Source organism: Planococcus citri, chromosome 3 (genome assembly GCF_950023065.1).
Source record: "Planococcus citri chromosome 3, ihPlaCitr1.1, whole genome shotgun sequence".
NCBI classification, from domain to species: domain Eukaryota; kingdom Metazoa; phylum Arthropoda; class Insecta; order Hemiptera; family Pseudococcidae; genus Planococcus; species Planococcus citri.
Window position 1 is genome coordinate 66380058 of NC_088679.1, and position 19101 is coordinate 66399158.

Genomic DNA, 19101 nt, shown 5'->3' on the forward strand with positions numbered 1-19101 from the left:
CAATATCAACACCACACAGACAAAAACATAAGAATTTATTTCAGTTTTCGAATGAATGACGTTTTAACTTTGGTTTAGTAAAGCTAAACCTGAACCATTGATGTGCAACACTACAAATGTTAAACCTTGGTTCAGAGTTAAACTTGGATTAGCTAAACCTTAACTTGAACCAATATGGTGCAACTGGCTCTAAGTAACAAACAAAAAAAAAAAAAAAAGTGGTGTTAAAATAATTTGTTTTAAAATACTGACTAATGTTTGTACTTGTTTGTACTGTCAATTCGCTAATAAAGGTTTGTTATTTGTTATTTGTTATTATGGGTCAATTTTGGTCGAAAATTTTTTCCCTCTCATTGTCAAACCAAATTTGGATCAAGTTAATCAATTTTTTTATGGTTTATAATTTCCATTGAAAAATATAAATTGCATAATTCATCATTTGGTTATTTTTGGAATCACTTTTTTTCATTCACTTTCTTGAGACATTGATCTGATTTTTCTATAATCGCGTAAATTACCTCTTGATTTTGGGACAATAATCTGATTTTGAACCCATCTATGATCTAGAATGAATTTTAGATGAGTTTTTTAGTACAATTTTGGGATTTTTTCAAAGTTTTTGAATTTCGGTAAGATTTGTTGAACATATGTGTACTTATGGTACCTTTTGGATTTGAAAAATATTTGGTTTAAATTTTTGAAAATTGAAATTGAAATCTAAATTTGTATCATCTGCAATTACTGATTTTGAGTTAGATTATTGAACAATTTTTGGGTAATTTGCCCATTCTTGGTAAATTTTTGTAAGTTTGACTTGTGATATTTTCATTTTGAAGGTTTTTTTCACCAAATTTAGCGGAAACGTGTTTAAAAATTATTGAAAAGACTTTGAGAATTGCAACTGAATCGCTCTGACCTCAATTTGAATTTTATTTGTATTTTTTTATTCACAGAGCTCATGATTACAATCCTTGCTAACTTCAGTAGATGAGTGTTTTGACAACCTTTAGAACACGTTTTCTAGATTAAAATTTGACGCTAAACATTTCATGTTCTATGCATTTTTCGCATATTTCGCATAATTTTGCAAAAAAAAATGTGAAAAACGTGTATTTTTTTAGTGTTTTTTGCAAATATGAGCATTTTGCAGACAAAATTTCAATTTTATGGATTGGCAGGAAGAAAGTTAATAATGCAAAAAGACATCTTTTGGCGAAAACAGTTTTGGTGCCCAACCCTTCAATTCGGAGCTGTGGCGATTCAAAGTTTTCTTTTGTCAATTTTACCCCCTCACCACTATGATGAAAATTTTTGAAAAAAATCGTGTTGAAAGGACCAGGCTTCCCCTACACATTCCACGTGGTACCAGAATTTTATCCCCATTACTCACGGATACAGAATTTTTCACGCAAAAAACACGTTTTTTGGCTATACTGACCAAGCTGGGTGGGTTGGGGGGTAGAAATTCCGCTCGAAAATTTTTATTGGAGGTACCCAACAATAATCCATCATGATTTTCCAAATCTGGGAACAGGGCCATTTCACCTATATCTTAACTGGGAATACCCTTTCATCAAACAGAGATGGAAAGCCGAAATTCATTGTGCAAACTAATTTCAATACGACTAGCTTGTTTTTTTAAAATTTCAATTTTCCAAAAAAACGCCGTACAATCTTTCAAAAAGTCGCTGGAGGCTCCAAAACGACGAAATCCACCAGCAGTCGACTTCGTAGTGTATTGATATTGAAATTAGTTTGCAGAGTAAATTTCGGCTTTCCAACTCCATTTCATTAAATGTTGTGGGAATTTCAAGTTTCAAAAATCTGGTGGAGACTCCAGTAATTTTTAAAACGTCTCTGGAGGCTCCAAAATGACTCAAACTCACTTGAAGTCGTCTTCAGAGGGGGTTAAAATTGGAGTGTAGAGTAAATTTCGGTTTTCCATCTCCGCTTGATGAAATTTTGGATAAATTTCGAGTTTCAAAAATCTATACTGGCCGAGGCTCCAGTAATTTTCAAAAAGTCGCTGGAGGCTCCAAAGCGACTTGAAATCTACCTGCAGTCGACTTCGTAGCGTATTGAACTTGGTTTGCAGAATGAATTTCGGATGAATTTAGGGAAATTTCAAATTTCAAAAATCTACTGGAGGCTCCAGTAATTTTCAAAAAGTCACTGGAGGCTTCAAAATGACTGAAACCCGCCTGAAGTCGTCTTCAGAGGAGAGTAAATTTCGCCTTTCCATCTCTGTTTGATGAAATTTTGTGGGAATTTCGAGTTTCAAAAATCTGCTGGAGGTTCCAAAACTGCACAAAATGGGTTGGAACAGTTTCCAATCGATTTGGCATGTCGGCAATAGGGTATACCCCAAATTTCAGCTTCCTTGGTTAATTGGGTACAATTTTCAAAAGTTATGGTGGGTCATTCCACGTCAATTCGAGTAAGTAAGTGGGATTCGGCGATTTTTTTTGAGATTTTTCATGTGGAAAGACCTTCCAAAGGGATGACCAATGGCACAAATCGCAGCCCTTCGGCCCTTTTTAAAAGGCTGCTAGGGAGTGTCAAAGTTTTCAATGAACTTGAAATATCATCCATTTCAGCAGTGCTGGATTACTCGATAACCGCGATGCCTATCAAAATGGAACTTTTTTCAGTAGTTAGGGGTTTTGAATGGCTTTTTGGTGATATCATAAAAATCAGTGTTGCCACTTTTTTTCGTACGAAAAATTAGCTCGAAAAGTTTCAAAACGTAGTTTTCATATCGTTCCGACTCTCAAAAATTCTGAAAAAAATATATCAAGCACAACTTTTCATGCTGAACAACATATTAAAAAATTGGGATGGCATTATTTCTTAAAGTCGATTTTTAAAAATCGAAAGAGAGTTTATTTTATTGAGTGAAGGGGCTTTTTCCAACTTTTTCAACGGATACGTTAAAATATGGGTAAAATGGGTCAACTTCATCAGTCAGAACTTTTTTTTATGTTCAAATCAAAAAATCGCATTTTTTCGCAAACTTTCAATTTTTTTAAATCGACTTTAAGACATAATTCCATCCCAATTTTTTAATATATATGTTGTTCAGCATGAAAAGATGTCCATAATATACTTACTTTTTCAGAATTTTTGAGAGTCGGAACGATATGAAAACTACGCTTTGAAACTTTTCGAGCTAATTTTTCGTACAAAAAAAAGTGGCTACACTGATTTTTATGATATCACCAAAAAGCCATTGAAAACCCCTACCTATTGGGAAAAAATCCATCTTGGTAGGTATCGCGATTATCGAGTAATCCACTGCTGAAATGGACGATATTTCAAGTTCACTGAAAACTTTAACACCCCCTAGCAGCCTTTTAAAAAGTGCTAGAGGGCTGCGATTTGTACCATTGGTCATCTCTTCAAAAAGTTTTTCCACAGAAAAAATTCCAAAAAAATCGCCGACCCCCCCCCCCCTCCTTATCACTTCTTGGTCGAATTGACGTGGAATGACCCTTAATGAATTAGCAATGAAGAAAACATCGTCGGCCTTACACTCGCGTGAGAAATGAATTTTTTTTTAAAGCACATTATATGCATTCACACCGTTTAAATATGCAACAAAGTAAGCCGATCGGTAATTTAAACGCTTTGTAACTTCTTAAATATGTAATCATCGTTTTAATAAGTAAAACGCATTTCGTTCGGAAAGCGAAAAATACAGAGCATAAAATCCATAACCATAAAGGATTCACGTTTCATTCGAGGATACTATGGTCAAGGGCGATCGAAGCCAGAATGCATCGGGCGACTGTCGATTGCGATATTGAAACCGAGTAGTGTCCGAACATGGGTTTATTCCATAGTAAAGTCGCGAATTACTATTTTCGAGTGCAGAATTTATTTTGTCGACCGAAAACCTCCGATAATCCGCATTTGATCGTTGAAACGGAGTACGGAAAACTGCGCGGTAAAGACAGCAAAGCTGCTTACTCGAGGAAAAAGTACTGCAGTTTTTTATCTGTGCCTTTTGCTGCTCCTCCCGTAGATGATCTGCGGTTTCGAGTAATGTATCTTGTTATTGTTAATTATTGCTTTCTTGTCGATAGGTAAAAATTACCATTAGGTACCTATGTATATCGCATGATTGGGGTTTTTTCGGATGGTGGGGGGGGGGGGGGGGTAAGAAGTCAGGTTAATGTATTTCGAAAAATAATAAAAAGACTCACTTGGCCCTCGAGGTAGATTTTTATGTTTATTTTCCTGAATTTTTAGATCTATTTTCAGTGTGTAGTTAAACACCAGCTAAATGTTCGGTTTAAAAACTTTTTTTGTTAGTTCAGAAAAAAAAACGCTGAAAGAGTTTCAAAAATTTATCTATTTGATTGTAGAGTTGTTATTTTTTGAATAATTTTTTTAGTCGATAGCTCCGAACTATTGGAAAAAAGATCCTAACGAAACTGCTATCGACAACGAAACCGGTTGCAGTGATATTATAAAAGTATACTACGTTACTCGCAGGAACCAGACAAACCACAGGGTATCGTTTCAAGGTGTGTTTTTTTTTTACATTCGAATAGCCTCCTCAACCTCTAGAACCATGGGAAGGAATGTACGATGCAACTTACGAGAGACACGACTGCAGCCAAAAGGACCCATTCATGTACTTAATCATCGGCGAAGAAGATTGTCTGTACATGAATATCTTCACCCCGAAAGTAGGTCTTTGCAGATCTCCTATTACGGTGGCGGAATCTAACACGAGATGATTTCTTTCATTTGGAAATTTTTACAGCCTCCGAAGGACATTGTTCATCCTTTACCAGTTATGTTTTTCATTCATGGCGGCGGCTTTGTTTTCGGATCTGGTTCGCGAAAAATGTACGCGGCTGATTTCATGATAAACGAAGATGTGGTTTTGTGCGCACCCAACTACAGACTGCATGCTTTCGGTAAACAATTGAAAATTTATTTTTATAATCAGATTATTGATTTTCCCATTTAATTGCAACATACCTACTCTGATAGGCTACATATTTCTTGTTCGATACCTTGTTTTCAAAAATTAACCTTTAAAGCGTTTATTTCTCAGAAATATATCCGAAAGGAAGTTTCGATTGTTTCAAACATTTTGACATTTAACCCAAATCCACTAAAATCCAAAATATGAATTTTCTGGCACTGCCAATATTCTAGCCACGAATTCAATTCCAAAAATCTTGTTTTGTATAGGTTTCCTAAATTTGGGAATCGAAGAGTGTCCTGGTAACGCAGGCTTGAAAGATATGGCATTTGCTTTACAATGGGTTAAAAGAAATATACGCAACTTTGGAGGAGATCCTAATAACGTCACTATTTTTGGAGAAAGCGCTGGTGGCTGTTCAGTTCACTACCTGATGATATCACCTTTATCTCAAGGTACATAGCTACAAATCATTTGAGGAGCGTTTTTTCATATTCTACTATAGAAGTCGAGCTATCAGCATTATCATCGTCCTATGTTCAGCGATGAGCGAAATATTTGAAATAAATCACTTCCTAGTATCAAATTGAAAATTTGTAAGGTGGAATCTCCGAGCTATTCTGAAGCCTGTGGTGGGTTTTTGACGTTTTCAGTTCTCTGAAAAAATATGCTTTTGACTCGAAAAAATAAAATACAAATCTTGGAGAATTGTGTCTTAACCCTTAAAGACCCAGGCTAATCCTGAGATGTTGTGTGAAAATGCTTTCAATTTCCTGAATTAGATCATCACAAGCATCACTTTAACCCACAGTTTGCCCCCCCCAACCCCTTGAAGCCGTCTCGTAAAAGCCGTACCAATTTATTTAATTTTCCTTGAAAACCGAGAAAGCAAAAACCCCAATGAGGTCAATCATGGAACTGAATGATATAGTATCATTAGGTGTACTGAATGAGTGAAAGCATATCCCCAAAGAACACCCCACCCCTTTTTGGGGGGCAAATTTTCAAAAAAGTTGGGATAAAAAAATTGGACCCATGCTCCATTTTTGGATAAACATATTTATGGTAGACCCTTCACAAAATGAAATCATGAAAGGTGTGAAAATGGTGGACCAGAGCGATTTTTTGAAAATTTGATTCGCTTGTCTCGATAAAAACCCGAAAAAACAGAGCATGAATACGCAAAGTACATAATATGGGAAATATTATCAAGTAGGCTTGAAATGACAGAAACAAGAATTGAAAGGAACACAGATGCTTTTAACAGCACATAAGTTCAGATAATCTACAATCCACCCATCAAATCTGTTTATCACTCCGTGGATATTCTTTCTCAATATTTGTCACCAAATAGTTACATCCTACAAAGGTTAGCAGTACGATTGTTTTTCTGCAGAAATATCGAAATAGGTTTATCAACCACTTTGAAAAGCTTTACACAGTCAAATTGCAGCACTCCCTGGCATTTCATAATGTTCAAGCATTCATGAAGAAGTCACTATCCCTTCTCGATCATAGATAATGTAGTTCTACATCATGAAAATTGCACGAGCAGAAGTCGAGGTTTACAATCATGAGATTGTGTCCAGCTTATGACTACAGGATTCAGGGGATTTGAGATTCAGTAAAAAGCTTTCAACTGTTGTTCAACCACAACTCTGAACTTTTGAATGTTTTGAGAAATTCCTGCTGAAGTTGATATTCTTTCTCGATATTTATCAACAAATAGTTACATCCCGCAAAAGGTTAGTGGTACAATTGTTTTTCTGCAGAAGCATCGAAATAGGCTTATCTACCACTTTGAAAAGCTTTACACTGTCAAATTGCAGCTGTCTCTGGCATTTCATAATGTTCAAGCATTCATGAAGAAGTCACTATCCCTTCTCGATCATAGATAATGTAGTTCTACATCAAGAAAATTGCACCAGCAGAAGTCGAGGTTTACAATCATGAGATTGTGTCCAGCTTATGACTACAGGATTCAGGGGATTTGAGATTCAGTAAAAAGCTTTCAACAGTTGTTCAACCACAACTCTGAACTTTTGAATGTTTTGAGAAATTCCTGCTGAAGTTGATATTCTTTCTCGATATTTGTCAACAAATAGTTTCATCCCGCAAAAGGTTAGTGGTACAATTGTTTTTCTGCAGAAGTATCGAAATAGGCTTATCTACCACTTTGAAAAGCTTTACACTGTCAAATTGCAGCTGTCTCTGGCATTTCATAATGTTGAAGCATTCATGAAGAAGTCACTATCCCTCCCCGATCATTGATAGTGAAGTTGTACATCTTGAAAATTGCTTGAGCAGAATTCGTTGTTTCCAATCATGATATTTCATGATGTTGAACTACACTATCAATGATCGAGGAGGGATAGTGACCTCTTCATGAATGCTTCATCATTATGAAATGCCAGAGACAGCTGCAATTTGACAGTGTAAAGTTTTTCAATGTGGTAGATAAGCCTATTTCGATACTTCTGCAGAAAAACAATTGTACCACTAACCTTTTGCGGGATGTAACTATTTGTTGACAAATATCGAGAAAGAATATCAACTTCAGCAGGAATTTCTCAAAACATTCAAAAGTTCAGAGTTGTGGTTGAACAACAGTTGAAAGCTTTTTACTGAATCTCAAATCCCCTGAATCCTGTAGTCATAAGCTGGACACAATCTCATGATTGTAAACCTCGACTTCTGCTCGTGCAATTTTCATGATGTAGAACTACATTATCTATGATCGAGAAGGGATAGTGACTTCTTCATGAATGCTTGAACATTATGAAATTCCAGGGAGTGCTGCAATTTGACTGTGTAAAGCTTTTCAAAGTGGTTGATAAACCTATTTCGATATTTCTGCAGAAAAACAATCGTACTGCTAACCTTTGTAGGATGTAACTATTTGGTGACAAATATTGAGAAAGAATATCCACGGAGTGATAAACAGATTTGATGGGTGGATTGTAGATTATCTGAACTTATGTGCTGTTAAAAGCATCTGTGTTCCTTTCAATTCTTGTTTCTGTCATTTCAAGCCTACTTGATAATATTTCCCATATTATGTACTTTGCGTATTCATGCTCTGTTTTTTCGGGTTTTTATCGAGACAAGCGAATCAAATTTTCAAAAAATCGCTCTGGTCCACCATTTTCACACCTTTCATGATTTCATTTTGTGAAGGGTCTACCATAAATATGTTTATCCAAAAATGGAGCATGGGTCCAATTTTTTTATCCCAACTTTTTTGAAAATTTGCCCCCCAAAAAGGGGTGGGGTGTTCTTTGGGGATATGCTTTCACTCATTCAGTACACCTAATGATACTATATCATTCAGTTCCATGATTGACCTCATTGGGGTTTTTGCTTTCTCGGTTTTCAAGGAAAATTAAATAAATTGGTACGGCTTTTACGAGACGGCTTCAAGGGGTTGGGGGGGGGGCAAACTGTGGGTTAAAGTGATGCTTGTGATGATCTAATTCAGGAAATTGAAAGCATTTTCACACAACATCTCAGGATTAGCCTGGGTCTTTAAGGGTTAATGGATAAATGGTGTCAAGACCAGTTGGTGAGTGGTAAAATCCATTGAAGACTTCAGGACATATGAAAGATAGTTCAAAACTTCCGACCTAAAATTGTAATACATATATTATTTACCGTTTTCTTATTTTTGTACTTGGAAGATTTTGGAAAAACGCTCCTCTTCTGTATACCGGTCAAGATCTCCATTACCTATGGCTGAAAAAATGAATGTGAGCTTTGATATTACTCAGAGTACATACGTTATTGTTTCAATGCAGGTCTATTTCATAAAGCCATTGTTCAGAGTGGCTCAGCACTATGTACATGGGCCTTAAATCGGAATCCAGTTCACATTGCTTTTGGACTAGGTCGTAAAGCGGGATTTCGTGGTAGTGATCGCAAAGAGTTGGTGGAGTACTTGAAAAAATTCTCTGCCAGTGAGATCACTCGAATGGTGGAGGAATTCTTGGATGATGAAGCCAGCGTTAGTATAAAAGCTCTTCAGAGAATTAGTACTGCTGATGAGTTAGCTTCTAGAAATATGTAATAATGTACTGAGTGTTTTGTAACTGGCGTTGAATTAATCGCCTGAGAATATTCCTATGTAGATGTACCTACCCATAGCTACCTAAACTACATTGGTCTGCCATTTTGGATGTTGGAAAGTGCTAAGTTGTGGCCTGTAGGTAGCAAAAAAAAATTGTTCTACCTATATAAAAATTTAAAAATTCTACAATTTATAAACCTATATACATGATTAATCTACCAAATCTGAGCCCTTGGTACTCTTTTACTAATGAACCAATATTGATCTTTTTTTTCTGAATGTTTCCACAAGGGTTCCTAACCTATGTTAAAAATTACCCCCCCCCCCCCAAATAATAATCAAAATTCATTCGTACCTGTTCAATTTGTGAGTTTGGGAAAAAGTGGTGTACCTAATTGAATCTCGCTCACTTATTGATCTGTATTGCTTGTTTTCATGATGAAAAGTTGAATTGGTAGGTGTTCGTTAATTCCTGACCTTTTTCAATCACAGGAATCACCAGCCAGATTGGATTTTTTGGCACCATCAATCGAATCAATCGTTGAAGGTGCTTTTCTACCTGATGATCCTAGTAAATTGAATATGCTTGTCAAACCGATACCCACAATGTGGGGTTGCTGCAATCTTGAAGGATTTATTTTGTTTAAACGTAAGTTGTATGTGTTATGCAAAATTGTTGTAACACTTTATGAAAAAAGTCACATGGTCAAAACTTCAAAATCTATAGAGTCATTCCACCTCAATTTGACCAACGTTTCTGAGTCATGGTTTTCAATATCGCTCAATTTTTTTTTTTTTTAATGTATACCCATCTAATAAGTGAGAAACCCGCAATCAGTTTGGTCCCAGCCCCCTGAGAGCGAGTGGGTGGGGGAGGGGCTTCAATTGTTTTCACATTGTATCAAGGAACTCAACTTCAGCAGCTCGTACCTTCAAAGCTATTGTAACTAGTAAGAGTGGAATCGGAACTGATCAGCTACGATTATGAATTACAGTAGAAGCCGCTTATTATTAAAATGGTTAATGTTACAAATCCCTTTATGTTATTAAAATATTGTTTGGTCCCGATCTTTTATATCTCATTACAATGGAATTCCATCAGTTACTGTATATTAGAACATTGGGTAATGTTATAATTTTTAAGTGATTTTAATGCATTTTTTCGCATTTCTATACGAGTATAATGGATGTAGTAAACTCACTCCCTCGCAGAGAAATTACGATCATCCTGGTCAAATACTATCAACTGACAATAGTGGCAACACCATTTAAGATACATTGAGCGTTTTCGTCGCGATATTAGCTTGATCTGAATGGTCTGGGTTAAAACTAATAAATTCTTATCAAAAATGCTCTGATTGGTTGGTTTATAACTGGTTTGAATCACGTGCATCCGAAAAATTCTAATAAGCTAATCAGAATTCAGATGCTTGGGGTAGTTGTGGTAACATTTAGTTTCACCCTAGGCCTCTAGGAGGATAAAACACTATTTTTCCATGGAGTCGCCAGTATTGTCAGTTGATAGTATTTGTCCTGAGTGACCTCAATGCCAAGATAAGCAACACCATGCAAGATAACCAGTTGACCACATACGCGATGTCATTGGAAGACATGCAATTGGTGAATGGAATGAAAGAGGAGAGGAGGTTATTCAATGCACGATAGACTCCGAAATGTCCATGGTCAATTCAATGTTCTCTTTGTTCCGGCATCGCGTGAGAAGGCTGGTGACATGGGCATAGGCAGGTGACAGGTATAGAAACCAGATTGACTACATCTTGATAGGCAAGAGATGTAGAACCTCATGCAAGAATGCCAAAATGCTGCCAGGTGCAGAGTGTGGATTGATCACCTGTTATTAATGATGGAGCTACTCCTAAAGCTACAAGTGCCTAAGAAGAAAATGATTCCGCAAATGATGAAAGTCACCAACTCAAAGGTCTTATGTGCCACTCTGGACAGATCTCTCAAAACAACAATCTTCAAACCAGCAGTGGTTTGAGCTGAAAGGACACATAAATGAGATATATGACACCACTCATCCAAAGACAGAACCAAAAGTTTGGAAGCACTAGTTCACAGAGGAAACAATTAAGACAATAGAAGAGTGTAGAATGCTGCCAAGGACCTTAGAACACATAGCGCAGATCACAAGAAGCGCCATGTCTCCTCTAAAGAAGATATGGTGAGACACAGCAGTGAGCAAGACTCTGAAGACAAGGCTGCTAAACGCTCTGGTTTTCTCAGTGTTCCTCTGCACTTCAGAAACTTGGACAGTATGTGAGGGAGGCAGAAGAAAAATTGATGCGCTAGAGATGTGGTGTTGGAGGAGAATGCTTCGGATCCCATGGATGGAGAAAAGGACCAACGTGTCTGTCCAGCATAGAAATTGGTGTCTGGAAAAGATTGTTGGCAGTGGTACTCAGCAGAACCCTCAAATACTTTAGGCATGTCACAAGGGCAGATGCCACAGAGTCCCTGTTCATCCAAGGCAAGGTTGAGGGATCAAGAGGGCATGGATGCTCCCCCACAAGATGGATGGACTCCATTTGGAAAGCCATTGGATGCAGCTTCCCAGCTTGCGACAAGAGTGCACTAAATAGATACAGCTGGAGGGAGCTGGTGTATCATGTCGTGGAAATGGCTGCCGTTGCATCATAATCATGATATCTTCGGAGAAGATATAATTTTAAAATGTTTTCAACTCTTTTTCACCTGGTTTTTGCCTAATTTTTCTGAAATTTCAGACTTTTTTCCAATTTACATCATATTATTTAACACTTCTTTCATAACCGTTTGAAGTTTCAAACTATTTTCAACACAGTAAGTGCAGCTCATTATGCCACGCTAACAGAGCTGTGGGACCGAAACGATTTCGGGATTGGATTTTGGTTTCGAGATTGAAATTTTTTTATTTCGGGTTTGAATTCGTTTCGGGACTTGTTATTGAAATTTTTATTTCAGTTTCGGGATTCGTTTTGGGATTGAAAAATTTGTTTTGGTTCCGGATTGAATCGGTTTCGGTTTCGGTTTCGGGATTTTCATTTCAACCAATTTGAAGCCCAAATTCACTAATGGACCTTGCAGGGGTCCAAAAAATGGGAGGTTTTGACGTGAAAAATCCAATGGAGTGATAATTTTAACGTTTTAAGTGCATATTTTGCTGAATTTGTCGAGTAATTTTTATTGTAATCTGAATGATTTAAGGTGCACCGGGGGAAGTCCGAATTCGGGGTAAGTCAGAAAAACTGCTCTAGCTCTTAGAGGCTTATATCTGCCGAAGCGCTACCCAGGGGTAACTTGAGGGTACTACCCCTACTTCATCACAGCATAAAAAATTTCGCGACCCAGTTTCATTTTACAGGCTTTTCATTGGTTCATTTTTAGTAGTTGCTGTTTTGAATTTGATTTCAAATTGTAATCAGTGTTTTTCAAACTGCTTTTTACCTCAGAAGAAATGATCAGTTAAAGTGATATTATAAGTGAAAGTATTCCTAAAACAATAATGTAAAACCCCAAGTATTCAATTTTTGTTAATTTTCAATTATTCATTATTTATATCGCTTTTTCTGACTTACCCCCTAAATTAGTGCTATGGGGTAAGTCAGAAAAGTGAACATTGATAATTAGGATTCGACTTCATCGATGTGTAATACGTAGAATAATATGTTTTCGAGGTCGTAGAATCCAAATCTGGAGTTATTTTTTTGTAGGAGTGTGGGGTGAGGCGTTTGGAGGGGGCAATTCTAAATTTTTCGTACATTATTGTGTAATATGTCGATTGATATGTTTTCGAGGTCGTAGAATCCGAATCTGTAGTTATTTTTTTGTAGGAGTGGGGGGTGAGGCGTGGGGAGAGGGAAAATTTCGAATTTTTCGTACATTATCGTGTTATATGTCGAATAATATATTTTTGAGGTCGTAGAATTCGAATCCGGAGTCATTTTTTATGGTGAAGGTGGAAGGTGAGTCGTAGGTTCGCATGGATGGGGCCCTCTCCCCAAACGGTGATACTTGAATAGCACTCGACCCTAAAAACTAGCTCAAGATTCGAATTCTGCGACCTTGAACACATATCAACCAACATGTTACAAAATATTATAGGCAAAATTTGAAATTTCTCCTCTCCTCTTGCCTCGCCTCATACCCCTGCGAAAAAATAACCCCAGATTCGAATTATACGACCTCAAAAACATATCAATCGACATATTACACATTAATATAGGCAAAATTTGTAATTTACTCTCTCTCCCCTTGACTCACCTCCCACCCCTACAAAAAAAATATCTCCAGATTCGAATTCTACGACCTCGAGAACATATTATTCAACATATTACACGATAGTGTAGGAAAAATTTGATATATTACCTCTCCCCACGCCTCACTTCCCTCTCCTACAAAAAAAATAACTCCAGATTCGAATTCTACGACCTAGAAAATATATTATTCGACATATAACACGATAATGTAGGAGAAATTTGAAATTTTACCTTTCCCCACGCCTCACCCCCCACTCCTACAAAAAAAATTACTCCAAATTCGGATTCTACGATTTCGAAAACATATTATTCGACATATTACACAATAATGTAGGAAAAATTAGAAATTTTCCCTCTCCCCACGCCTCACTCCCCACTCCTACAAAAAAATAACTGCAGATTCGGATTCTACGACCTTGAAAACATATCAATCGACATATTACACAATAATGTACGAAAAATTTGGAATTGCCCCCTCCCCACGCCTCACCCCCCCCCACTCTTACAAAAAAATTAACTCCAGATTTGGATTCTACGACCTCGAAAACATGTTATTCGACATAATGCGCATCGATCAGGGTCGAATCCTAATAATACCAATTAATTTTGTAGATTTTCTGACTTACCCCAAAGTGGGGTAAGTCAGAACAAGTTACATTTTATTCGATTGTGCGAAAGCTACTGCGACAATCGCGCTGAAATTTTTACCATAGGTTAAGAACCCTTATGGGAACCTACATACCAAATTTCAGCCATATTGGTTCATTAGTACGAGAGTAACAGCTGATCAAAATTTGAAATTGTGAAAAAACGTTCTGACTTCCCCCGGTGCACCTTACAATAAATGATGTAAAATGACCATTTTTCATAATAAAATCGGGGGAAAAAAGCAAATTCGGTTCCGTGATTGTTTTGGGTTCAAAATTATATCGGTTTCGGGATTTTTTCGGTTTTGGGATTGGTTTCGGGATCGGATTTGAATCCGGATTTAACCAGTTCCGGTTTCGGGATCGTTTCGGTCCCACAGCTCTGCACGCTAAGGTTTGAGGTCATTCAGTGGGGTTAAAATGCATTTTTTGCAAAAATGTGAATGAACCACCTCAAAGTACATCTTATTGGCTACCTTTCACGAAAATTAAATTTACTACATGAAACATATCTTCAAAATTTTTTTTGCCCTTATTAAAAATTACAGCACGTTTCCAAACTGTGATCAATTTAACATGACGTTTTTTTTTTGTATCAAATTTACCAAAAAGCAAGCCACAGATCAGAAAATTATCCGGTCCGGTGATATTTTTGGTTTTCCTACCTTGGCTTTAACAGTACAATCACCTAAAAATTGTCATCATGGCGCCATCTACCCGTTTACCATGAGAACTACCGTAGTGGCGTAATTGCCAACGTGGCGTAATTAGCTGCACTTAGCTTACATTATTTATTTAGTAAAAAAATTTGCTTCTTCGAAAACATTCAATTTTTGAGATGGGATCTTTTGATGGAGGGGGAGCACCTCTACCACAAAGGGCAAAACTTTCAACCCAAAAAAATTTGGGGCATGTGATATACTTATTGAATTCTATGTTCTTGGTGACGCTGAACACGAATATGACGTCAGATTTTTGATTGGACCCCATCCACAGCCCAAGAACCTTCCCAAATGGGGTAAAAGTTCAAAAAAGTGGTTTGTATGAAATAAGCCCAGAGTTGGCGCGATTCCTCAGTTCGTCAGAATCGGATTCCTGAATTACGATTCTCATGCTTGGGAGAATCGCGATTCCCCAGTCTCGATTCTTTCACAAAGCGAATCCGGTTCTGAATCCGATTCTTTAGCGGTTCTCGATTCCCTCCGATTCCGATTCCCAAATACTATTTTTTTTCAACTTCAGGACTTCACAAATGAATCTGAAATGAAATGAGTAATTTCCCCAACTTGGTATATGCTCATTTTGCATGTTCTATTCTTTAGTTTGTTGCTGTGAGCAGGGAATCGCAGGGAATCGAGAAGGCGCGATTCTCCATTAAAGAGGATCCGATTCTTACTCGTACGTTGCGCGATTCCTTCACTGTATAGAATCACTGATTCGCGATATTTTCACACAACAGCCGACCTTTGAAAAAATGTCATCAGTCCCGAATTACAAAATGCAAATGCATGACTTAAAAGGCATTAAAAATAGTACATTTTACTGTTTTAACACGTGAAAAACATCTGCAAGGAATCGCAGGGAATCGAGGAGGTGCGATTCTCTATAAAAGGGAATCGGATTCCTACATTTCCCGATTCTTTTGACTTGGGGAACCGCGATTCGAATCCGATTCGAATCGTGAGAATCGGATTCTTTCTCGATTCTTTCATGCGATTCGAATCGCGCCAACTCTGAATAAGCCAAATAAGGTAAAGTGGGGTAATTACGATGACAAAATGCGCAATTTTAGCAATTTCTCATTTTTTGGGTTTCCTGTACGTTTTGGGGCAAAAGTGATAAAACAACTTTATTCCTACGTCCTTCAGCTACACATTGACTAATTGACTATACTGAAGAGCGATTCGTGCGGAGGCTTCATAGATATAATTGAAAAAACATTTTGGAAGGTCAGGTTATAACGAGTTTTATAAAGAAAGTAATTCTCCTGGAGTAATTCCGAGTCAGTTATGTTGAAATAAACCATTTATTGTATACTTAGGTTTTTATTTCATGTAAATTGAATCATTTTAGAATAAAAATTACAAAATTTTTACAAATTATGCATTTTTGAGGCATAATTTTTGAAAACTAGACTAACTAGAGAAAAAAGCCCCCTTTGGATGTTTTTCTTTGATAATTTCGGCCCCCCAAAAAATAGGTACTACATCAAAACAGAGAAAAAACATTACAGGGCAATTTTGTTAGGGCTATTGGAATTACCCCACTGCATGAAAAATGATCAACATGTATTTAACAATTCGATACCACCAAAAAAAATAATATGTAATTATAAAACCAAAATCAAAAGAGGTACTGACACTTTAACACATACCTATCCATCAAATTTCAGCTTCTAAACAAAATTTTTCAACAAGTTTTGAACTTGCGGCAAAGGTTTTGGGCATTCAGATTTTGAACACTGCACAGACTTGACAAAACGGAGCAGATGGGCCATTTGATCATTAATGGGTGTAGGTTGGTCTGGTTTGCACTATAACTACCTACTTTCTTAATCAGTTGTGCCAAAATGTGTTTTGCAACAAAGGCTTGCTATCGAAATTACGCCATATCGGAATTACCCCACTTTACCTTAATATGTTTTTGGTGATGCTGAACACAGTGAACACGAATATAACGTCAGATTTTTGATTGGACCCCATCCAAATATTAAAGTCAACCTGTTTACGTTACCAGATGTCAATAAAAACGAAGCGAATCGCATTTATAACACACGTTTTTAAAATTAGTTTTCAGCTTGTTCAATATACCGAAGTTTTCAAGTTTTTACTTCTTTTTTTAGTGTAACAGTCACAAAGGAGGACCTGAAGCTCTATGGATGAGGTTTAATAAAAAAAAAAAAAAGACTATATTCGTGTTCAGCGTTATCAAGAACACATTATTTCATGTTTCACACAAATGAAACATTTTTTTTCACTTTAACCCATTGAGAATGTGAAAATAATTGAAGCCCACCCGCCTCCTGGAGGGACTGGGACCAAACTGATTGCGGGTTTCTTACTTATTGGGTGGGTATACTCTGTAAAAAAAATTTGAGCGAAATCAAAAGACAGCTTTCAAAATCGCATTTTTTGGTTGAATTGACATGGAATGACCCTATAACCAAAATTGGCCAATTTCCATAACTGGGTTCTAGTGCCTCAAGTTTCACTCGCCACTTGCTTCCTGTCAACGTGCACATTACATTCGTTGTTGCTGCAACCTTCATTCTAGTTGCTTCACAGTGTTCTTTATTGGTAAATTGAGACGGTGAGAGGGAAGTTGAACCTTTCGAACCTTCCTCATTCCTTTTCTGGCACCCAAGTCCCAAACGGAGCGCTTCCCTACCATTTTCAGTGGTTTTTGACTTCTGAGAGATGTGACTTATTTTCACTACCCCCTCGCTCTTTCCATCTATATAAAAAATTGGGTTTTCTAAATGAACCTTTTAATTGGAGGTTTGGACTTTTCAACTCGCCCACCCTGCTCCCTCCAGGCTATGCAAATTGTATTTTCACGTATTTGTCCTGAGGTTGAAACACCACTCGAGGGTTCAAAATCACTTGGCCGAATGAATATCATGGAATACCCATACCCAAGCACGATAAATATTGTAGAAATGAATAATTCTAACAATTTACGTACCTATCGTTGTGATTCTTACTCGTTGCAGTTTGGCGACAAGGTGTGATGACTAGAGTGGGTAAAGATTTTTCGGTTTTTGTGAGAAACAATTTCAAAATGGATCCGGAAATTGTACATATATTGGGAGAAGAAGTACGGCAATTGTATTTTGGAAACGAAGAAGTTTCATATACCACAGGTGGACAGCTGGTCGATGTAAGTACGCGGTGCATTTACATGTACCTATGTGTAATGTGTTCACTTATGAAAACGAGTATGAAAGAAAGAAAAACATGAAACATCTTTCACGCAAATCTTTGGTATTGGAGTGTTTATTTTATCATGAGGTCCAACTCATGATGAGAATATGTATTATCAATTGTGGGTATTTTATTCTCAATTTTTGTACTTAGGTGTTTTTATTGCACGTGTAAGTATTGAAAATGTACATATACTACATTAGGTATTATTTGCAGTGTCTCGGCCATGTGATGTTTTATCGTTGGTACGAGGGTCTTGAACCTCTGGTCAAGTCACAAATTCCTCCATATATCTATCTATTCAGTTATTCCGGCCGCCTAAATCTAATTACTCAATACATTAAGTTAATGAACGCTCAGTTGGCTATGTTCGCAGATATAGAAGGTAGATACGTACACTTACATAGGTAATATTTGAATTTTAAATGAAAGGGTGAAAAAAGTAAGTAGGTATAGGTAATCAATTTGATGAAAAAAAATGTATGTACACGTGAACTCATGTCGAGGTTTTTCTTTTGCTTTCATCTCATTTCAGGAGCATGTCATGCGGATGAGTTACTGTATTTGTTTTATGTCAAATTACTAGTTCTATATCCTCCTCTGCAGAAAAGAGATAAAGATATGGTTAAACTTATGTGTTCCATGTGGGCTAATTTTGCTAGAACTGGGTTTGTTAACAATCCCACTTTTTTCATCTGTTTTGACGTGAGTATTGAAGCATTTGTGAAAAATTTATGTTTTTTTTTTGTTGATTTCCACGCAGTAATCCTTCTACTCCTGAAGTTGAATGGAAGACATCTTCATCGAATCACATGCGTTACTTGAAAATTGATGAAAAATCTGAAATGGTTGATGGCAAAATATTCGGAGAAACTTTTGATAAATTGCACGAACTGTTGGATCCTGTAGCTGAAATTTTTTGAATTGTGGAATCAATCTCGTGGAAATGCGATTTTAATTATATTCATCCGAATTGTGAAGTGAAATTGGTGTTGGTACCTGAACGTACAGTTATATAGGTAACAATAAAATTTTGTGTTCAAACTATCTGCTATTTGATTTTTAATATTGTAAATAGCAAAAAAAATTCACATCGTTGTTTTCTTTGATGAAAAATACAAAATAAGAAATATACAGTCTTCAACAAACTATACCGAAAGTTAATTGATGATTTCAAGGTGTCTACCAGGTCGTTCAAGTCAACAAAAAGTCTTCCTTTTGGGTAATATACCGAAAGTTAATTGATGATTTCAAGGTGTCTACCAGGTCG

The 19101-nt window shown here is 36.8% G+C and overlaps 1 protein-coding gene across 2 annotated transcripts; it reads left to right on the forward strand.

Annotated features, from left to right (window-relative positions):
• Positions 1-3721: 3721 nt before the first annotated feature.
• On the forward strand, positions 3722-18878 carry LOC135838340 (esterase FE4-like). Of its 2 annotated transcripts, XM_065353919.1 has the most exons (10): positions 3722-4041; positions 4557-4694; positions 4772-4928; positions 5209-5394; positions 8734-8939; positions 9495-9651; positions 17621-17787; positions 18048-18216; positions 18367-18499; positions 18595-18878. In XM_065353919.1, the coding sequence occupies exons 1-10, from the start codon at positions 3826-3828 to the stop codon at positions 18752-18754; spliced, it is 1689 nt and encodes a 562-aa protein (XP_065209991.1). In that variant the 5' UTR covers positions 3722-3825; the 3' UTR covers positions 18755-18878. The 2 variants fall into 2 exon arrangements, with proteins under 2 accessions (XP_065209991.1, XP_065209992.1); XM_065353920.1 differs by lacking the exon at positions 18595-18878 and having other exon boundaries at positions 18048-18238; positions 18367-18445.
• Positions 18879-19101: the final 223 nt, after the last annotated feature.